Source organism: Tenrec ecaudatus, chromosome 4 (genome assembly GCF_050624435.1).
Source record: "Tenrec ecaudatus isolate mTenEca1 chromosome 4, mTenEca1.hap1, whole genome shotgun sequence".
Taxonomy (NCBI): Eukaryota; Metazoa; Chordata; class Mammalia; order Afrosoricida; family Tenrecidae; genus Tenrec; species Tenrec ecaudatus.
Genome location: NC_134533.1, coordinates 138,282,367 through 138,305,801, shown reverse-complemented (window position 1 = coordinate 138,305,801; position 23,435 = coordinate 138,282,367). Strand labels below are relative to the sequence as shown.

Genomic DNA, 23,435 nt, shown 5'->3' with positions numbered 1-23,435 from the left:
AAATTTATAAATGACATGTGTGGCTTCCATATTTTTAGTGGACAGTGTTGAGCTAATGAATTACCAAGGGGTAAATAGAAGGAAGTCTTAGTGGGAGTGGAATTAAATCAACCCTAACCCCTATATACAAGGAGCTCTGGTGGCAGAGTTTTAGGACCCCCTAGTTGTGCAGTGGGTACATGTTGGACTGCTAACGGCAAGGTCAGCTGTTTGAAATCACCAGTAGCTCAAGAGAAATCGGGGTCGTCTCTACTCCTGAAAAGAGTTCCAGTCTCACAGGAGTGGCTCTCTGGGCAATTTCGCCCTGTCCTTTAAGGTCACCGTGAGTCAACAGCAACTGGATGGCAGTGAGTTTGGTTTGGTGGCACAGCTGGCTGGGCATTGGGTCACCAGTTGCACAGGTTGGCAGCTAAGCCAGGCAGTCTGCTCCAGTAAAGCGCTCCAGGCCCTGAAACCAGGAGTGCTCCTCTGCCCTGCAAGGTTGCCCAGTTGGAATCCACTCAATGGCAGCGGTTGTTGTTTTTATTTCGGGGGTGAGAGTGAGGGCGTGGTGGTGTTAGCAACTGTACTTCATCAGTAAAAAAGCATTCCTTTTTATTTGTTCAGCGATAAGACTATAGAGGCATGTGATGTCAATTCCGTTGTTTCTCAAAGCTTTCCCTGTTTAGATGGTCACTGCATTCTCAAGAGGCAAAGGCATTTCCCTCTCAGGAAAGACCCTCTGACTGGTGTGTCCCTGCACAGAAATGGGGACCTGGAGGTGCCTCCCGTGCAGATCGCTGTCTCTGCAACCGGCTGGTCATTTGCAGCACAGCGTGCAGAGCCAAAGGGCGCCCACGAGTTCCTTACATAATTCTTGGTAGGCCAAGTGTGGGTCCGCTCTGGGGACTGGCCGGTGCTCTGACAGGCCGGGCAAGGCGCTCATCACGATGTCTTCCCAGCGTGCGCTCCTCGTTGTTTGCAAAAAGACCGACCCGTTTCTTCCGTTCGCTTTTTCCTTCCCCTCCCCCTACTTCTTTTCTTCTTCTTCCTCATCACACATTCTGGCATAGTACTGAATGACTTTGTTTTAAGCTGCTTTAGTCTTTGTGGAAAAAAAAAAAAGCCTGAGTATTCTTTCCCGGCGGGACACAAGTTGTTATTTTTGGAACAGAGTGCTTAGCTTGATCTCTGTCTAAACCGATTTCTGCTTTCTGCGAAGCTGTGGTCTGAGACGGTTCCGTGTCCCCCCACCCCACCCCCCACCACCACCCGGACAGAGCTGTGCCGCTTGAGAGGCAGGGGGCAGAGATATTGGGGGGAGGGGGACAGGCCTTACGCTTCACTACTCTCCTGACCATTCCCATAGATTCCCGTGTCCCACCTGCCAGTGTGCCCTGGCGCAGTAGCAGCCTGCCTTCCCTCACTGTCATGGAAAATTCTTGCCCTGTTTGGATCCCAGACTCTCCAGGACAATTCCCTTCTATTTCAGGAATATGGCTTTTTCTGCTTACGCCACTTCATGGTATGACCCCAAGGTGGCCCCATTTTCTATTGAATCCAAGGCCTTTAGATCACACACTTTGTTTCAAGTTGCAAGCAGCTTGGTGGGAGAGCCACAGGACACCCTGAGGGTCCCAGCTTGAGCCCCTGGATCCTCTGGCAGTGTGTCCCCAGACTGGAGGTTCGGAGCACCCCTCTGTAAGCGCTGTGGTCTGGCTGCTAGCCACAAGGAAGAAACCCTCCCCAACTTCTCGCAGCTCGCCTTCCAGACCTGTTGTTAGTCCCAAGGACGTGCACAGCTTTCTCGCTTCTTGATGCAGGGAATAAAAGTGGCAATAGTCACACCCTGCTGCCAGCACCCAAACAATAACAACACTTTGCTATTTCATTCCTTGGGAAACTGGTGGACCTTTGTGGGTTCAGGAGACCGGCTGTATGGACACAAGCCCCCAGGGCAAAGGGGCTGCCTGGGACACAGGAGAGCCGGGCCAGCCTCACTCTGGCTGTGCCTCCGAGGATGGGAGCGTGCCCTGGAACGTGTCTTCCCCCGGCTAGCTAGACTTAGTCAGCTAAAGCTTCTTACAGGAGAAACCTCTCTCGATCCCTCTGGCACCTTCCATCCAGACCCACCTGCAGGCCAGAAAGAACCCTCATGGCAAATAGCTTGGACGTTATTTCAGCCTTACAACCCAAACTAGCTCACTAGATATGACCAAGTCGCAGCCCAAGAAGCCTGGCACCCTCCCTACACATCCCCCCGGGAGCAAACTTATCTGGCAGAACCATGGTCCACATGGGGGTGGGGAGGGGCTTGGACAATCTAATCACCAACACAGCCTACCTGCAGGCCCAAAAAAGCCCAGAAGGAGACAGCTGGGAGCTGCAGCAGAGCCTGCGGAGCCTGGTACTGCCCAGCCCGCAGAGGTGCGCTGAGCTCTGCCAGGCCCTCACCCCAGACTTCCACAGCCTGTGTGAGCAGCAACCCACCCGCCGGTGCCTCTCCCGGGATTTCCTCGCCACCGTGGCCTTCTACCAGGAGGCCGCAGCCTTCCTTGAGGAGGTGCAGACCTGGGAGTTGGCTGAGAAGGACCCCTCCAAGAGCAGCCCCCTGCACAGACTAGTGGCCACTTGTGCAGATGGCCAGTCACACCTGTTGCCCAGCCCAATGCGAGCCACCAAGTGTCCAGCAGCCACCACCAAGGAAGAGCAAGAGGCGCTGGGGGCCAGGGCCAAGGGTGCAGCCAGTGCATTCTTGCAGGACCGGCCTTTCCGGGATTTCCCGGCCAGCCCTTTCTACAACAAGTTCCTGCAGTGGAAACTCTTTGAGAGGCAGCCGGTATCAGACAATGCTTCCCCGAGTTCTGGGTGCTGGGGAGGTGGCTTTGGGGAGGTAAGTGTCTGCAGGATAACCCAACTGGAAGGTGTAGTATAACAGCCTAATAATTATTGGCTCGTTTGTGCTCCATCTCCAGGGAATTCCTCACTCAAAAACTCACTGCCATCAAGTCAATGCCAACTCCCGAAGGAGCGCACAGGGCAGAGCAGAGTGGCCTCCTGGGAGTTTCTGAAAGTAGAAATGTGTAGAAGCTTTATCTTTCTCCTTCAGTGCGACTGGTGCTTCAAGCTGCTGACCTTGCGGTCACCCTCGCCTCCTCCACTGCCATCCACCCTCCCTTTCTGTCTGTCTGTCTCTCTCCACTAAGGGATGTGCCATCCAAGCGAGAAACACTGGTAAGATGTATGCCTGTAAGAACGGGACAAGAAGCAACTGAAGAAGGAAAATGGGTGAGAAGATGGCTCTGTCAGAAAAGGAAATCTTGGAGAGGGTCACCAGTCCTTTCGTCGTGTCCCTGGCCTATGCCTGCGAGAGCAAGTCCACCTCTGCCTGGTCCTGAACGGAGGTGACCTTCAGTTCCACATGTATAAGGTGCCTGAGCGGGGCCTGGCCATGGGCCGTGTGGTCTTCTCTTCAGCCCAGATGGTCTGCGGGGTGCTGCACCTCCACTCCCTGGGCAGTCTCTACCAAGACCTAAGGCCTGAGCACATGCTTCTGGACGACCTGGGCATCTGCAGGCTCTCTGATCTGGGGCTGGCCGTGCAGGTGCAGGATGGCAAGCCCATCACGCAGAAGGTGAGTGGCTATCCACCTGGCCCGGGGCGCGGGGGGTGGGGGGGCATCAGACTCAAGGAGGAGGGGAGAGGGCTGTTCAGTTTCTGAGTCAAGGGAACCCGGGCTTATTTCCTCTCAGTCCCTTTGCCCTAAAGCTTTTAGGTTGGCAGTGGTGTGAGATGATTAGCTGAATTGGTTATTTGGGAGCTACTTTGCTCTCCTCTGGTGGGGGTGGGAAGGAGGAGGTTTCTTTGTGAACTAGAGACTCTCTGGGCCTGTGCGGTGAAGTGAGAAGAACTCTGAATTCAGGGTCAGGGTGTCAGTGTGTTGCCACCATCAACTACCTCTGTGGTGCCTCATTCCTGGGTCTGTAGAGTCTCGGGTTCCTCTTCTGGAAAAGAAAATAACATTCTAGGATCCACAGAGGTAAACTTTAATAAGAAAACAAAAGAAGGCGTCCGTAGCTCCTTTCCCCTTAACTCTTAGCACATCACAAGCCAAAGAGTCCTTTCTTGTTAGGTTCAGAATGAAAAGATGTCTTATATTGGATGAAAGTAAAATTTTAAATGAAAATACATAAAAGGTGTTGAACTGATGCTTACTTGGACCCATATTGTTCAAAGTAGCTTGTGGAGGATTCTTTCACTATTATTTTTAAAAGGTACTATAATCTGATAATTATGAACAACACATCTCTAGAATTCTGACCAGCCGTTATCACAAAGTTGTTTCTATACAGGAAGATAGGAGAGTCCCCTGAAGATAAGGGCACTCCAGTCAGGTTCTTTATTTTCATTTAAAATGTAACCCTTGCTGAGCTTTTCAGCTTACAAAGCAGAGGAAATCATCGGGCCAGGGAGGGAGAAAAATCATGGCAGTGATTGTAAGTGGCTGTGTGGGGGGTCTGTCAGGGTGCTGAGACCCTGCCGAGGCACGGGTGCCCACCCAAACATGTCAGGATGTTTTCTCTGGGTAACAGAGGAGGGTTTGTTTTGCTTTGCTCTGTTTTGCATGACAATGACATGATGCCTTTTGCATTTTTATTCATAAAAGGAATCCTGCAATAATTGGGAAGCTGGGTAGAGATCAGGGAACCTAGCCAGGTGGCCAGTACAATGACCCAGGCAGAGATGATGGGGGCCTGATGATGGCAGTGGGACAGCAGAGGTGGAAATAAATTGGGCCTGTTGGAGAGAAAGCGCCCAGGGCTTTGGGACCAGGCAGATATTGGGGGGAAGAGGGAGAAGTGTCTCTAGCTCCAGGGGCCAGAAGGAGAGCCCAAATCATGGGAAAGATGTTGAGTCGCATGGCAATGTGCGTTGTAAGTGCAGCGGCCATGGAGCCAGCCAGCCAAGATGGGCATTTGGATCTCCAGGGCTGGTGCTGCAGAGAAAGGTCTGGGCTTGTGTCTCAGTTACCATGTGCTTCTGTTATAGAAATCACACAAGTGGGGGGTTTTAAGAAACAGAATTTTATTTTTCACAGTTCAGGGAGCTGAAGGTCTGAATTCAGAGTGGTGGTTCTAGGGTTTTTTCTGAAGGAAGACTCTGGGAACGGTTTCTTTTTAGCTTCTATTTCGCTTCTTTTTCATCCTGGTTCCTTGAGGAACCCATGTAACATGGTGCCTCTGCATGTTGCTAGTACAATCTACCCTTTTTATAGCTCAAAAGAATTTGACTTAGGAGACACCCTTCACAAACACTGCCTCATTAACTTAAGTGAGAACAGCTATTCCTAAGTGGGATTATAACCACAATTATCTGACTCACTCACTGCTATCGAGTCAAGGCTGACTGTTAGAGACCCCTGTGCAGCTCTGAGACTGTAACTGTTCACAGTAGTAGAAAGCCCGGTCTTTCTCCTGTGGAGCTGCTGGTGGTTTTGAACTACCGACCATGCAGATCGCAGCCCAACAAGTAACCACTACACCCCTGGGGCTCCACAAACCACAAGTAGAGGGGTTTGGGTTTACAACACAGATTTCATGGGGTCACAATTTAATCCGTAATCGCCAGATGCTGGGGCTTTGGAGTCGTGGCTTGGGGATCAGCAGGCACTAGTGAGTCACTTGGAAGCAGTAGGACAAGTCTAGGAAGAGGAACCTCAACAAGGAGGAGGTGAGGAAGGAGGCCATGAGGAGACTGAATAAGTGGGTAGGAGTGGTATAGTCACAGGGCCTGCGTCTGTTCAGGCTTAATTTCAGCAGCATATCAGAGAAAACCCCCAGACAGTAGATTACACAAGCTAAGGGGTTGCTTTCGGATGTAATAAGTACTATGGAGGTAGGCAGTTGCTGTTAGAAGTTCCTCAGCTGCAGGATAACGGGTCAGCATCTGTGGTTTTAATCTTTCCCTTATGTTCCATCGTGTCCACGTTCGAAGAAGAAAGGAGAAAGGATTAAATGGGCATGCAGCCCAGTGGCTGACTGAGGCGGACACTGGTCTAAGGAGCATTCCTGGCAGTGCCATGCGATGACTTCCACCTATGAAGTGGGCTTCAGAAGCTCATGGGAGATCTTTTCGTTCAATTTATCCACAAACTTTTTGAAGCCCCCTTTGTATTTCACTTCCTCTCTGCAGAAGAAATTGAGAAATGGCATTATCCATCCACATCTCACTCCCACTCCCTGCTGGGCATGAAGATCCTCCTTAGTCAGGAAGAGGAAAAGCGGGGTCGTGAGCAGAGAGCAGTGCCTTCTCCAGAGGAGAGAGAATTTCAAGGAGGAAAGCAGGGTCAGCAGTGTTGAATGCGACAAAGGCCACGCAGCCTTGGTATTTGGCAATTAGGAAATCCTGGTGTCCTCGCGGCCACTGAGTTGAGTCTGACTTGGAGCAATCCTCTGAACAGGGTAGACTGCTCTTTGGGTTTCTGAGACTACATCTTTACAGGAGTAGACAGCCCCATCTTTCTCCCGATGAGTGACTGACGGGTTTGCAGCTGGTGGGTTTGAACCGCAGACTTTGGGGTTAGTAGCACACTAGGGCTCCTTAGTAAGGGTCATTTGCAAAGATTGACGAGCTCTAAGCCCAGTCTGCCGGGATTGGGTGGAGGTGAAAATAGAGTGAGGCTAGGCATGGAGGGAAGCTGGTAAACAGGAATGAAGAGAGGGCCACACAAGAGGAGAATCCAGGAGTCTGAGGTGAGGAGAGTCTAGCACATTTAGGTGCTAAGAAGGAGCTGCTGTTCTGGGAATGGAAGAGGATGGGTGATGGAGGAGAATTCAGGGAGAGGAGGTGGAGGAGATGCAACAGTTAAGCAATGCTTTCTCCTAAATTGGAAGGGAAGAGAAACACACAGGGGAGGAGAGAGATGTGTTTGCCTTCTTTGGGATCTAGCTGTGGAAGCAAGAATATCATGAGTCCATGTCTGTGTATGCACAGAAATATTAAGGAAATTCACCACGATCTTAATCCATGTGTATTTCTACTTTATGTTTAAAAGAAAGTTTAAAAGCTTTAAAATGGGTCAAAGGGGAGATCAAATTATTAGGTATTTTGTTTTGACCTAGCTGCATCTGCCATAATTGACTTTACAATGCTGTCTGTCTGGTACCAGGGCTTGTCACATCCCTCAACTGTGATCAGAGGGTATTCACCAGAGGCTTCATCCATGTGTGGATTTTGGGCTTACTGTCATCCGTAGCCTTCTGCAAACCAGGTGTTCACAATTCAAGCTTTGCTACCATTCTCTCCTTTAGATTTGAATTATATTATTTCCAGTCCTTGTATCACTCAAGCTGTTGTGCTTCTCCATGCAGACTTAGTTGACACTTCACTTACGTGGTTGCTTGCTTGAAAACAAGCCTCTAAGATTCCAGATACTATTCTTTCTGATAGCTGGGCACCATCTAGAGTCTTCAGAACACTTTACTATAGTAGGGATCTCTTCATGAGGTCGAATGTCAAGCAGGACCATATTATAAGAACTGATTGCTCTTAGATTGTTGCTAGAAGTAACTGCAAGCCAAAAATTCATTCATGCATATGGTCATAGATGTCATTCATTCATGCATATATTCATAGATGTCATTCATTCATGCATATGTCCATAGATATCATTCATTCATGCATATGTTCATAGATGTCATTCATTTATGTCTCTGGTTCACCTAAGAAACATCACTATTATTTCATGCTGGAGAGTGTTATCAATCATCCCACAGAGCATCACTTCCACTGCCATCCAGTCAGTGCTGTCTCATAATCATTTTTAAGGACAGTGATTGAGTGGTTCCTATATCCACTTTTCCAGATCTGCAGGAAACCTTCTATGTCTCCACTCTAACAATGCCTTACGAGAGATTTCTACCCAGAGACCCCTGACTTTTATTTATTTATTTAGAGACCTCTGGCTCTGTTGCCAGTTCTGAGTTCCTCTCTGTCCTGTGAAATAAAACCTCAAGGCTTTAAACCACATGCCCCATACAAGATGTTTTATGCCCCAGTGCCTAGGCCTACTGCTAAAACACCACGAGGAGAGATGGAAAAAGAGACAGACCACAATTAGAAGCCGTCAGAGAAACACAGAGAAAGTGGATCTTCTTGTCACTATTCACCCCTCACCATTATTGGGTGCAACCTCTCCCTACCCCATAGTTTCTACTAACTGCAGCAACTCCATGTGTAATTGGGCCCTTAATGAACTTTGAAGGCCATTATATTCACATTTTACACAAGAAAAGGAAAAAGAACATATGTACAGGACTTCAAGGTACTATAGGTATCAGAGACTTACTCAACGTCCTGGCAAAGATGGGAAAGGAGTATCACCTTCATCACAAAGGTTGATATCTGCATTGCCTCTGCAATCCCTCCAGACAAGTGGAGACACACTGTTCAAGATTTGAAACTTTCCTTTAGTGACTTACTGGGTCTCTAGGACGTAGGATGGCTTTCTGCTGCATGTAACAGAACATCAGATTCTTTTCTTTTTTTAAGAAACATGGTTTCATTGTGTCTCATTTTCTTTTTAAAAATAATTTTATTGGGGACTCTTACAGTTCTTATCACAATCCATATATACATTGAATGTGTCAAGCACATTTGTACATATGTTGCCATCATCATTTTCAAAACATTTACTTTCTATTCGAGCCTTTGATGTCAGTTCATTTTCCTACTCCTCCACACTCCCTCCCTCATGAACCCTTGCTAATTTATTTAAAATTTTTTCATGTCTTACACTGACTACTGTCTCCCATCACCCACATTTCTGTTATCCATCCCCCTGGATGGATTAGATGGAGATCATTGTAATCCGTTTCCTCTATCTCCCCCCACCTTCCCCTTATCTTCTTGGTATCACTGCTCTCATTAGTGGTCCTGAGGGGGTTTCTGTCCTGGATTCCCTGTGTTTCCAGCTCTTATCTGTACCAGTGTACATGCTCTGGTCTAGCCAGATTTGTAAGGTAGAATTGGGGTACTGATAGTGGTGGGGAGGGCGGGGAAGCGAAATAACTAGAGGAAAGTTGTATGTTTCATTGGTGCTATACTGCACACTGATTGGCTCATCTCCTCCTTGTGACCCTTCTGTAAGGGGCTATCCAATTGCCTACAGATGGACTTTGGGTCTTCACTCTGTACTTCCCCCCATTCACATTGATATGATTTTTTTGTTCTGGGTCTTTGATGCCTGATACCCGATCCCATCAATACCTCGTGATCACACTGGTTGGTGTGCTTCTTCCATGTGGGCTTGGTTGCTTCTCAGCTTATTTATCTTCAAGCCTTTAAGGCCCCAAATACTTTATCTTTTGATAGCCTGGCAGCATAACCTTTCTTCACCACATTTGCTTATGCACCCATTTTTTCTTCAGTGATCCTGTCGGGAAGATGAGCATCGCAGAATGCCAGATTATTACAACAAAGTATTCTTGCATTAAGGGAGTGCTTGAGTAGAGCCCCAATGTCTGTCGGCTGCCTTAATACTTAACATATAAATATATGTACATAGGTCTATTTGCCTATTGTTTTTGCCTATTGTAACATAAACATATATATAAACATAAGCATATTTACATGTCATCTCTATATTTAGACCTCTATAAATGTCCGTTGCCTCCTAGCTCTTTCCTCTATTTCCTTTTACTTTCCTCTTGTCGCTCTATCATATTTGGCCTTCATTCAGGTTTCAGTAATTCCTTTTGACTACATGGCCCTTGATCAAGCCCCACCAGGCATCCTATGTCCTCCTTGCCATTGATTTTAGATCACTTGTTGTTCCTTTGTCCCTGGGTTTGTGGACAACCCCCCCCCCCCGTTCCTTTCCCTGGCCTCCCCTCTCCTGTGTCCCCCAGAACTGTTAGTCCCATTGTTTTCTTGTCTGGATTGTTTATCCTGCCTATCATATCTAGATAAACATGCAGAGACAATAATAAGCTTAATAACAAGACAAAGCAAAACAACAACAACAAAAACAGTCACAATGACAAAAAAAGAAAAGCCTATAAATAGTTCCAGGTCCTTTTGTTGACCTTTAGGAGTGCTTTCCTGTCTCATCTGATGGGGTGCCACACCCTGGACCCAAAGTCTATTTTTGATATTCCCGGGGACTTCATTGCTTTGCTCCCTTTACTGCTCTGTTGCACACCCTTAGCGTTTCTCCCCGATGTGGTGGGGTCAGATCAGGCACAATTCCGGCACTGTGTCTCCAGTGTTGTTCCCCATAGCACAATGGGTCAGTGAGGAACATCGTGTCTCGGGGTAGGCCTGGCCCTATGATCCTCTCTGTGCATTGGCTACTCTGAGCAAGAAGATCATCCTCGGGGCTTGATGGGCCAGGAAGTGTTCCATTCTCTCTCCTTCCCTCTTCATTTGCTGCTGTGTGCTCTGATCAGACATGTCCTTCTCTCTGAGCTGAAGCTTCAGTGCCGTCCCCTGAAGTGCATTCTTCTGGGTAGGGAGGGCGGGGGGTGTCCACATAGTTGGGATTGGGGCTGGCCTGCAGACCTCTCTATTGGTTCAAATTCTGATATGGGTTAGACTGTTCAACAATTTCAGGGCCAATATCTCTATAAACCTGTGATTTTTCCCCCCCTCTTTGTCACCAGTTTGGTGTTACAACTTCAAAATCAAGTATACAGTTCAGGATGGAAGAAACGGGGAGAAGGGGAAACTTCAGCAGACCTTTGTTTACATTTCCTTGTCGAGGACATGTCACATGTTCATCTCTAGCTGCAAAGGAGGCCGAAACTGTAGTCTTCAATTTTCCAGCCCTTTTGGGGGAAGAAGAAAAATGTGTGATCACATGTTGAGTGAGCTGACACTGTCAGCTAGGGAAGCCTAGGGAAATATATTGACAATAATTAAGAAATCAATCTGATTCCATTTCTTAACTCGGGCATTAAACTAGAGAATAATCATTATGGTGTTATGATAGGGGGTGCTTCTAAGATGATCCCCCAATGACTCTCACTCTTGCATAATCTCTTCCCACTGGGTGTGAAAACAACCTATGAAAATGAGGAGTTATCACACAGTGATTATATTGTGCTATCAGACAAAAGAGATTTTGGAGCTATAAATAATACTGCTAATAATTTGACCTGAGTTAATCAAAAGAGATATCATCCAGGTGGGCCTGACTTAATGACAGGAGCCTTTTGTGTCTGGATATGTTGTTGCCATTAGGTGCCAGCAAATCATTTCTGACCCCCAGCGCCCCCTGCACTACGGAGGAACTCCCAGCACCCCCTGCACTACTGCCTTCTGAGCCGTCCTCACAGTTGTCTTATGTTTGAGTTCGTCTTTCCAGCCACTGTCAAAACCCCTCCCCCACGGCCTTCCTCTTTTCCTCTGCCTCTCTACTTTCCCAAGCATGATGTCCTTCTTAAGGACTGGTCTCTCCTCACAACATGTCCAAGTACATGCTACCAAGCCTCACCATCCTTGCCTCCAAGGAGCATTCTGGCTGTACTTGTTTTTTCTGGGATTGAATGTCTTTATTAAACAAATGAGCGCATGGCAGCAATCTCTTTGGGAGGGCTGGAGAACGAGGTGAAAGGTTAATTGATTTCATGGTCTCAGGTGGCTGAAGAACTGGTCCTAGGGCCCGTGGACCCACAGGAGCGCACTACTCAAACAAGAAACACCAAATTCTTTGCCTTACAAAAGGTAGGGTCAAAAATGCTACAAATTACCTTAATAGTACAATTGCATCATAAATTTTGAAGCCTGACTTTCCTTGGCTAGATTCCCCACTCACAGTTTGGAGAACAGTTGTGGAATGAGTAGGCTTGAAGGAGCGCTATTTTTCAGAGAGGGAGCACGCTTTGCTCTTTCGAAAATGATTCCATGCTTTTCTCTATTTTCCTTTTCTATGATGGATTATATCAGATTTTTATTACATGTTTATCAAACCCCAATGTAGCTGAGTAAAAGAATATAAGAATGTGGAGGATCAGAAAAGCAAGTCTTTAACCACCTTGGTGTTTAAGAAATCCTACTGTTTAGTAGCAGATATCTCAAATTACAATTCCCAAGGCTGGGAGTTTATTATGAACCCCTTCCTTGTGTGCTGACTGGAACGGTGTCCTTGGAAGATTTGAACACTCCTGAGGTTGATTAAAATGGAGTGAAAAATCAGTCTTCCATTTTGCACTGATTCCCCCCCACCTCCCAAATCAGGCTTACTTTCGGGAGTGACTATGGGGGTGGGGTGGGAGGAAAGCAATCCCTGTGACCCTGCACGCCACTGCCACTGCTTCAGTGTTCACTGTGTGGTGTGAAGGCCTCTGAGATAAACAGAGAAGGAAGATAAATAGATGGATGAATCAATACATAAATACAATTCTGGCAGATTCATTAGCACCACCTCATCACAATGGAGGGTAGAGAGCAAGATGAAAATGGGAAAGGAGCGGGCTGGGAGGGCTAGAAGGGAAGACAATGAGGAGGAGAAGGTGGTAGGAGAGCGGAGTCTTGCCCTTAAGAGCGAGGCCATCTCAAAGGATTACATGCTGGCGATGGGCGCTCTCCAGAAGTTGAAGGTGCTGTACTCAAGGAGGGCATCGCCCTCCGGAGTTTTCTCTCGCTCTGCTCTGGCTGCTATCCGGTCGCCTTGCCATCACTGGGGCTCTCGATCTCACAGGTGGCCTTTCAGCTCCAACAGATACAGTACTGGGATGGGTATCCACCAGAAGAGAAGGGAACGCTACTGGCTACGCACAGGCTTCCTCGCAGCTGCCTGATGTCAATTAACGTGAGGGCCTGCAGCTGGGGCTCCGGGATCAGCTCTGGGCTGGAGGAAAAGGAGGCTGTTGGGCTTCGACGGCTGTGTCTTCTCACGCTCTCTCTTCAAGGACTGAGTCTGCCTGCTCCTGGCTGGACTTCTTACAAGATAGATTTGTTTGGGTTTTGGCAGTCCATGGCGCTTTCAATGTTCTTCGTCAGCATCATAATTCAAATGTGTTAATACGTCGGCGGTCTTCCTTGTTCGGTGTTGAACTTTCACTCGCACACGAGGCAGTGGGAACCGGCATGGCTGGGAGAAGGCGCACTTTAGACCTCAAAGTGCCATCCTCCTCTTCAATCCTTTGAAGAGGACGTGTGCAGCAGATTTACCCAATGTAGTGTGTCGTTTGATCTTTTGACTGCTTCTTCCATGAGCATTGATTGCGGATCCAAGCAAGATGAAATCTTTGTCATGATGCTATCCTGTGGTCCAGATGGGAGGACTTGGGTCTTCTTTACATAGAGTTGTCACCTACACTGAAAGCTTTAATCCTTGATCTTCATCAGCAAGTGCTTCAAGTCCTCCTCACTTTCAGCAAGCAAGGTTGTAGCCTCTGCATATTGCAGCCTCTTAATAGCCTTCTTCCAGACCTGAAGTTCCATTCTGCTTCATATGATCTTCATATATACTTCAAATATGATTTGCTCAACATATAGATTAATATGATGGAAGGCTACAGCCCTGACACACACATGATTGTAAACCATGCGGTATTCACTTGATCTTCTTCTTGATCCATGTACGAGTTTCACATGAGCACAGGAAAGTGTTCTAGAACTCCTATTCTTCTCAAAGTCACCCCTAGTCTGTTTGTCATGATCCACACAGTCAAAGACCTTTGCATAATCGATACAAATACAAGTAAACATCTCTCTGATAGTCTCTGCTTTCATCTGAGAACCATCTGACCTCAGTAATGAGATCCTTAAAGCTGTTGGTAGAATTCTTGAATTTCTTCATCACTAGCTTTAGTGGTTGGTGCATAAATTTGAATAATCATTGAATGGACTGTTTATCCTTGTATGAGGTTACATATAATCTTATCATAAAGAGCATCGATCTTCAGAATAGATCTGGAAGCATCCTTTTTGACCTGCAATGCAATGTCATTCCTCTTGAGTGTATCATTTCAAGCATAATCAATAAAATGATTTTCTGATTTGATTATAAATGTCTAATAACGGTCCATTTTAGTCCATCAATTCCTAGGATATCAATCTTTGCCCATTCCATTTAATTTTGATGACTTCAAATTTTCTGAGAATCATACTTCATACATTCCAAGTTCTGATTATTCATAGATTCTTGCAGCTGTTTCTTCTCATTTGAGTGAAGCCCTGTCAGCAAATTAAGGTCCCAAAGACGTCACTCCCACAGGCTTTTGGCCATTCTTTTACTTCCTTATGGTCGATTCTACTTTGAGAAGGCAACTCCTCTTTAGCCACACTTGGAGTGCCTTCTGACCTGAGTGGATCATCTTCGGGCACAATTTCTACCAATGTTCTGCTTCTGTTCATTAGACCTTCAGCATCTGACAATATTTTGATGCTATCCACAGGGTTTTCAGCAGCTAATTCCTCTGAAATGGTCAGCCTATTCCTTCTTCATAATCTGATCTTAGTCTGGAAGCTCTGCTGAAACCTGGTCGCTTTGGGTGACCCTGGTGGCATTTGAAATCCCAATGACAGAACTTCCAGCATCACAGCAACACACAAGTCACCGCAGTACGACAAACTGACCGACATGTAGTGGCTTTCTGGGTATAGAAGTGAGAAACTGGGAAGCCAGGAATTCCAAACATGAGAAGGCATATACACACCACTGCTGGCTTCAGAGACCGACACGATCACATGGCAAGGAACAGCAGTGGCTCCTAGGACATGAGAGCAGATCCTGGCTGACAGCCATCCAGGAAATAGGGACCTTAGTCCAACTACAAAGCCTTTAATTCTGCTACAACCAAGTGAGCTTGCAAGAGTCTCCCAAGTTCTAGATGAGAACGGAAGCCAGCTGACATCTTGATTTCAGCCTCATGCACTCCTGAGCGGCTCACGCAGGGATTCGGTGTGCGGGAGTTCAGCATACAGAGTGATGAGCTCACAAATGTGTGCTGTTTTAGGCCGCTGCATTTGAGATAATGTGTTACAAAGTAATAGAAAACTAATACAAATGGTTAGTAAAGGAATGAACCAAAGGCGAGCTCTTTCTAGAAAAAATAATCAAAATGAACGGAGCCAACATAAAGGTTGTAGACATAGAGGAACAATGTTTCCTCTTGGACAGAGATGAGAACGCCGAGCATCTATTATAATAGAGCTGGAGGGCGCCCTTCCATTAATAATCCGCACTTGCTTCCTCCAAGTGCTCAGCCCTCCCTGGGCTCCTGGCATCGATACAGGCCCTCTCCCGGTGTTCGAGGGACTCTGGGTACTGTTCTTTGGACATTTCTCTATAGGTAGTAAGGAGCCTTAGAAAGTCTTTGTTGTAGTTTTTATTGCTTTCTTCTTCAACCCAGTTAGTCCATCGACCCTTCCCATCCCTGGTAACCATCAAAAAAGGTTTCTTTTAGTATGAAAGTGTTTTCTTGATTTTTCTAACAGTGGTTTCCTATAATAATTGCCCTTTTGTGATTCACTGATTTCGCTCAATGTAGAAGGGTTTTCAACAGGAAAGTGGCATGGCCAAAGTGATTCTTCAGGAAGATGACTGTTGCTCTATAGGAGATGAACGGAAGAAGGAAGGAAGGAGCCTAGCAAGCAGCTGCTGCCATGATCCAGGCATGCAGGAATGAGGCCCAGAGCTCTGAGCAGTCCTATGTCCAGAGCTCATTCCCTCTGGCTTCTCACCGGGGCACCCACAAGACTCAGATCTTCTCTGAACCACGGTTCTCCTCTGCAGTGGGGAGGAGGAGGCCAGCATCACAGTTAGAATCTGGGGATCCCCTGACAGCTGGTCCCTGAGGGAAGAAAGGAGCAGGAAGGCTCTGCCTGGCCTAGAGAAAAATGGAGACAAACACAGGCAGAGGGAAATAGATTTTAAAAAGTTATTTTATTAGGGGCTCATACAACTTTATCACAATCCACACATGCATCAATTGTGTCAAGCATACCTGTACATGTTGCCATCATCATTCTCAAAATACCTGCTTTCTACTTGAGCCCTTGGTATCAGCTCCTCATTTTCCCCTCCCTCCTCACTCCCCTCTCCCTCATGCAATCTTATCAGGAAGATAAGGACACAATGATCTGATTTTTTGTTCTTTGATGGCTGATAACTGATCCCTTTGGCACCTCATGATCACACAGGCTGGTGTGCTTCTTCCATGTGGGCTTTGTTGCTTCTGAACTAGATGGTCGCTTGTTTTCCTTCAAGCCTTTAAGATCCCAGATGCTATATCTTTTGATAGCCACGCACTATCAGCTTTCTTCACCACATTTGCTTATGCACCCGCTTGGTCTTCAGTGGTTGTGTCGGGAAGGTGAGCATCATAGAATACCAATTTAATAGAAGAAAGTATTCTTGCACTGAGGGAGTACTTGAGTGGAGGCCCAATGTCAACCTACTACCATAATACTAAACCTATAAATATATGCACATAGATCTATTTCCCCATCCTCATATATAGATATATTCGCATATGTACATGCCTTTATTTAGCCCTCTATAAATGCCCTTTGCCTCCTAGCTCTTTCCTCTATTTCCTTTGACTTTCCTCTTGTCCCACTATCATGCTCAGTCTTAATTTGGGTTTCAGTAATTCCTCTTGCTTACATTACCCTTGATCACTCCCTAACAGGCCTCCTATGCCCTCCTCACCACTGATTTGGATCACTTGTTGTTCCTTTGTCCCTGGGTTTGTTATCACCACTTCCTTTCCCCCCACCTCCCCTTCTCCCATGTCCCCTGGAACTGTCGGTCCCATTGTTTTCTCCTCCAGATTGTTCATCATTGTTCATTCATTCATTTAGACAGACCTGTGGAGATAGTACCATGCACAAAAACAGACCGAGCAAAACTAAGCAATAATATACAACAAAACAACAACAAAAACAAACCAATGACACCAAAAAAACCCCCAAAACACAGCAAGAAAGAAAAGCTTGTAGTTAGTTCAAGGATTGTTTGTTGGCCTTTAGGAAGGTTTCCCAGTCCAGTCTGTTGGGTCACAATGCCCTGGCCCCAAAGTCCACCTTCAGCATTCCCTGGGGACCTCGCTGCTCCATTCCTTTGCTCTTCTGTTGCACCCCCTTAGTGTTTTGCCTCAGTGTGGAGGGATCAGACCGGGTACAATTCCCACACTGTCTCCAGTATTGTCCCCTGTAGGGGTATGGGTCAGTGAAGGGCGTCATGTCTCATAGTGGGGCTGGCCATGTGGTCCTCTCTGTGGATTGGCTGCTCTAATTCGGGTCATCGTCCCCAAGGCCTTGTGGGTGAGGATGTGCTCCACTCTTTCCTCCTCCTCCTTCATCTGCTCCTGTGTGCTCTGATCAGTTAGGGACAGAGATGTTTTGGAGCCCTCTCCTACAGGGCAGGAGCTCTGGGTTTTGTCCCAGCTTTACCTCTGATTCTTGTCAGCCCTGTGTCATATCAGGCATCCATACTGTCTAAGGATTTGACTCTACAACATATTTTTGACTTATTTGAAGGAAAAAGCTCATTATAAATTCAATAAAATGACATATGGACTAAGTTATCATGATTTACTGGACTATCAGTCAGGGTTCTTATGGGACAGAAGTAACATAATTAGTTTCAGAGTCCTGTACACCGATATTCACTGCAATGCTAACCACAATAGGCAAAGGGTGGAATCAACTTAAATTCCCATTAACAGATGACTGGATAGTCAAAATGTGGACCATATATATAGTATAATACTACTTGGCAGGATAAATGAAGTTTTAATACATGCTACCATATAGATGGAGCTTGCTGAGTGAATAAATCAAGCACAGAGGGACAAATATTGAATAATTTTAGTTATATGAAAAAGGACAAGAAAAGGCAAGTGTAGAGAGCAAAGCTTATCAGTGGTTTCTTGGGGTGGATGGGAGGGGAGAAACAGAGAGGCTAAACGTGCCAGAAATATCGCAAAATATCGCATTAGTTAAAGGCAGGTTTGTACAGCCAACTATTTTTATTACTGCTATTTTAATTACAAATTAAAAAATTGATTTGGCCAAAGTTCTGTTTGGAGACTTAGGGACACAGGTTAATGGAGTACTACAGTTAATTGGCCTAAGAATGTGTTTAGTGCTTTGGTTTTACCTCCTAGTTTATTGCCTTGTGACTGGGGACGTAAAAGTTTGCAAGTGGCTTTCAAAAGAGAGCAGTTGGTGTCTGGCTGGAGCAACAGAAAAGAGTCAGGAATAAAAGGAAGAGATGGAATGTGGCTAATTGCCCCATGAACAACTACCTCTTTTACCATGAGAGCAGAACAGGATGGTGCCTGGCTATCATTTGTAAACATTTCCTAACCTTCTGACATTTGTCTTTGGGTCAATGATGTCCTCTTGAACTTAAATGATTAATTATTATTAACACAGGAATGAGTTCAACACAAGACTTGGACCATAGTCATGGGGGCCCCACCAGTTATCAGACCAGTAAGCTTGGCCTCTTCATGAGTTTGAGTTCCACAGTTTTCTTCCCCTTCATCCAGGATCATCTAATGTGATTCGTGGCAGAGCAGTTGGTGGTGGTAGCAGGGCACCATCTAGTTCTTCTAGTCTCAGGGTTGTGAAGAGTGATCTTTGTGTGGTTCATTTGTCCATCAGACTAATTTTTTCCATGTGCTTTTCAATTTTTATCACCAATCCTTACTCCAGACTGAGGGAGACCAGTGGTTGAACCTAAGATGGCTGCTCATGAACTTATTATTATTATTAAATACTTATATTGGGGGCTCTTCATCTCTTATCACAATCCATACATTAATCTATGTGTCAAGCACATTTGCACATATGCTGCCATCATCATTTTCAAAGCATTCTCTTCCCCCTTGAGCCCCTGATATCAGATACCCATTTCTTCCCCTTCCCTCCCCCACCCACCCTTCCTCACAAACCCTTCCTCACAAACCCTTGATTAGTTATAGATTATTATTTTCATATCTTACATCATCCTCCATAGCCCCTCACCCACTTTTCTGTTGTTCATGCCCCTGGCAGGGGGTTATAGATTGATCTTTGTGATTGATTCTCCCTTTCTCCCCGACCCTCCCCTAATCTGCCTGGTATCTCTACTCTCATGGTTGGCCCTGAGGGGTTTATCTGTCCTGAATTTCCTGGGTTGAGGGCTCTTCTCTGTAGCAGTGTCTAGTCTGATTTCCAAGGTAGAATTGAGGTCATGATAGTGGGGGGAAGGAGCACCAAAGAATTAGAAAGTGGTGTGTTTCATCGGTGCGATACTGCACCCTGACTGGCTCATCTCTTCCCTGTGGCCCCTCTGTGAGGAGATGTCCAATTGTCTACAGATGGGCATTGGGTCTTCACTCCATGCTCCCTGACCCCCGTTCACCTTGGGTATGATTTGTTCTGGGTCTTAGATGCCTGATCCCTGATCCCATTGACACCTCATGATCACACAGGCTGGTGTGCTTCTTCCATGTGGGCTTTGTTGCTTCTCAGCTAGATAGTTTGTTTATCTTCAAGCCTTTAAGACCCCAGACTCGACCCCAATAAAATGATCTTTTAACACACACACACACACACACACACACACACACACACACAGAAAAAGACCCCAGACTCTATATCTTTTGCTAGCCAGGCACCATCAGCTTTCTTCACCAGATTTGCTTATGCAACCATTTTGTCTTCAGTGATCATGTTGGGAAGGTGAGCATCACAGAATGCTGGATTATTACAATAAAGTGTTCTTGTGTTGAGGGAGTACTTGAGTCGAGGCCCAATGTTCATTTGCAACCTTGATTCTTAACATACAGATATGAGTACATAGTTCTATTTGCTGCTCTTGAACTTTTAAGTCATGTCCCCGGTAGCTACTCACCAAAGTAAGGTGTAGAACATTGTCTTTGTGAATTATGTCCAGTTGGCCTTAGTGTCTCCTGGAACTAAGGTCCTGATCTTGTCTATCCAAGCATCAATTCACAGATCACCACCACTGCAGGATTGTGTATACAATAATATTTGCCTCTTTTGCATTTAACTCTGGAAACCCTGTGGGTTTCCTCAGCTGTGAATATTTATGGGAGTGGAAAGCCTTGTCTTTCTCCCACAAAGTAGTTGGTGGGTTTGAACTGATGACTTTGCAGTTAACAGCCCAAGTCATAACCCACTATACCTCCATTCTCCAGGTATTAAAAAAAAAAGGGAACCAGGGAAACATATCCCTCTCTTTATAAAAACCCAGGAGGTAGAAAAGACCAAGTACATCAACAATGGAGTATGATCAGATTTATCTAATCCTGGTTACATAAGAAGGACATCCAGACTGACATGGAAGTAAGGAAAGCCTTTCAGAATAAAATGATGACCAAGCTGGGACTTAAACGTTAGAAGCAGGGCAGATGAAGAGGAAGGAGAAGCGTGGATTTAGCAAAGGGATCGGCATAAGTCAGTTTTCAACTGGTGATGGTTTTGTCTCCCAGGGACATTTGGCAAGACTTTTGGTTGTCATGACCAGGGACATGCTACTGGCAACTAGTGGGCAAAGGGCAGGAGTACTGCTACACATCCTACACCCATCCATTGGGCCTGCTTGCAATGTCCTTAGTACTGAGGCTGAGAAAGCCGAGCTTAGGTAAAGGCCTGGTAAGAGAGGGGTGCACACTCACAGAGCAAAGTGGCTCTGCAGTTGCCTGGAGCATGGAGTCTTGAGTGGGAGGTGTGACAAAGGATATAGCTAAAGATCCTAGCAGAGGTCTAGGATGGAAGATCCTGAGGAATCAGACAAGGGCATTTAAGCTCACGATCAGGGCCACAGGAAAACCAGTGAAGGCTTTCAAGCAGAAAAGTGGAAGGATGGTCCAGAAAAGGAGTTGGAATAAGAGTGAAGGGAGCAGGGAGAAGCAGGGCATTTGGACCCTAGGGTAGGGGCAGCACATTGTTCAGTGGAGTTGTGGGAGAAAGGGGAGAGAGCACCAGGAGGCTTGGAAGATGGGAGAGGAGGAAGCTGTCATGGGAGATGATGCAGTCCAGGAACCAAACGTTGTCACATCATTTAATATGGTTCCATTACATGTCTGAAGCTCAGAGCATCCATTCAGAGCATCTTAAGCTGATGAAATATGATCCTCAGGATAGCAAAATGGACAGATGAGCCACTGAGGATGGCTGTTGTGGACAGCTGCCCAGGCTGGGCGCTCCCAAGGCTGCCGCCACACCCTGCCATTTGGAGCTGGCACAGAAACTAAACCTAGGCTGCCTGTAAAGCCTTGCACATGGCCATGGCAAGCCAGGCTTCTCCCTGTGCATGAAAAGGATTAAGAAACAATGTACATAAATGCCTTAGCAAAAGGCCACTTGGAAGGCCCTCAATAAACGTCTGCTATGATTAGTCTATAGGAAGCCTAGCACCAGACCTTCAGTTCCTTAGTCTCAGTTTCTCCTAGCTCCTCGAGTGCTCCTTGGTGGCTGTGCTTTATTCTCCAAGAGGCATTAAAAGCCAGCAGCCCCCGCCCCACCCCCTGCAAGGCAGTGGACTAGGGAGCAGCCCTTTCCTGGCAGCACCTGGCAGGCACACCCAGTTGCTTTGTTTCCATGCAGCCGCACCCTCACCCCGCCCCTCTGTCAAAGTTTCACTTGTGATTCTTGCTGTGCGCATCTTCAAGACCCCGTGGCTTCACGGCTCCGCCAGCTGTGGGGTAGCGGCACCGAAAAATGAAAGCGCCAAAGACCACGCTTGCCGGAAGGAATCTTACAATCAAACTCTGACAATGACTAGATCGTTGCAGTGGGGTTTTCTTTCTGTGGAGCTGGCCAGGAGGACCTGGAGGAACTGTGGCCTGGTAATCAGATGCTTACTGTGGGGAAGGGGCGCCGGGAGCAATTTCCGAATGCTACCCACACAGTCCCATCTCCAGATGAACAGCCATTGAGACAGGAGGCAGTGGGAGCAGAAAAACTCGCCCCACCTAGCCAGGCCTTTTCTTCTAGTGTCTGGGAATCTCATTGCCTGGTGTCCCCCTTAGGGCTACTCCTGGACTTACGCTCCTCCTCCCCTGCCTTCCCGGCCACCCCCACCCTTTGCCTCGGGTGATCTGTACTTGAGGAAGATCTTTGGACCGAACGAGGATCATAGAAACTGCGCAGTGGACCCACTTAAATGGCGCCCAGAGCACGTGCCATCTTCGCCATGCCTTAGATTCGCCTGCCCGCCGTGAACGCCTCCCCCACAGCAGGCGGGCAAAACTGCCACTGGTCTGGTGCTGTTGGCAGGCTGCAACATGCTGCCCACAGGAGAGACACTCAACCTGTCTTGTGGCTTTCGCCCCCAGCGCTGTTCGTTCTCTGAGAATCTCTGAGGAGCGAGGTGTGAGTTTCAACGCGATGGAGTCCCTGGCCGGGGTCGACAGCTCCTAATTGGGAGTGCCAGAGCCTTTTACCCCCACGGTGCAGCTGCAGACCACGAGCAGGGCCCCCTCCTTTTGCACCCCTTGTGGCAGCTCCCTTCCCCAGGGTGTCAGAGAGCGCGGGAGGCCGGTCGCTGGTGGGCCGCCCCTCCCCAGCCAGGAAGCCCTGGCAGGGGCAGATCAGGTGCCAGGCGGGCAGCGACAAGTAGGCCCGGGTGGCCGCGGGCCCAGCACCCGGGCGGAGCCTGGGCGCTCGGTCCCCCGAGTGAGCCTGAGGCCGCATTCCTCCGAGGTCTGCAAAGGCCGCCGCTAAAAGGCGCAGAGGAGGGGCTGGGAACGAGAACAAAGCGGCCAGGCCCCCCTCGGAGGAGCGAGCCCCAGGAAACAGCCGAGAGCGCTAAGCTCAGCGTGTTTTCCTCCTCTGCTCAACAGTTCTGCTGCCACGGCAAACAAAAGATGCACATTCTGATTCCCTCTTCTGTTTGGATTGTGCCGTCCGCTGGGCTGGATCGCGTTCGTTCGTGAGGAGCTGCGGAGGGGCCGCGGGGGGGTGGGAGGCTGGCGGGGAGCGGGGCCGAGGCTCCGCCCGCCACAGGGAAAAGCAGAGCTGGGTCCTGCTGCCTCCACCCGCGGGGCTGCCAAGCCAACCCGCCCGGTCGGCGCGCCACGGGCATGTAGTTTCAAGATAGCTTTTTAAATGTCAGGGTCAGCGTCTCAGACAGACTGGGAACCGAGGGTTGTGTGTGTCTACGGGTTTGACCTTGAGGCACACGTTTTCACGCATGTGTGAAACTCATAAACTGTGACTTGTGTGCTCCGTCCCCTTCCCCGCCCAGGGCACAGCCCACTGCGGTCCAGACGGCCCATTGGGACTACTCAGAGGGCAGATCCCATCCAGCCTGGGCCCTGCCACTCAAGTCCCCGTCCTAGGGAGAGCGACAGGAGCTATAGGCTCCTTGGAAGGCAGTGTCTGATGGCCAGAGCCTTAAATAGAAGGGTGTCTGCCCAGACTGACCCTGATCCTAATCCCATGCAGGGTGCCCACCTGGGTCACAGTCTGCACAACTGCAGGTGGCC

The 23,435-nt window shown here is 47.7% G+C and overlaps 1 protein-coding gene across 1 annotated transcript in view; it reads left to right on the top strand.

Annotated features, from left to right (window-relative positions):
- Window positions 1-2,266: 2,266 nt before the first annotated feature.
- Window positions 2,267-23,435, top strand: part of GRK7 (G protein-coupled receptor kinase 7) — a 53,280-nt gene continuing 32,111 nt past the window's right edge. Inside the window, 3 exon segments of the mRNA XM_075547854.1 lie at window positions 2,267-2,872; window positions 3,186-3,354; window positions 3,357-3,613. Of these exon segments, the coding sequence (XP_075403969.1) occupies window positions 2,267-2,872; window positions 3,186-3,354; window positions 3,357-3,613 (1,032 nt within the window).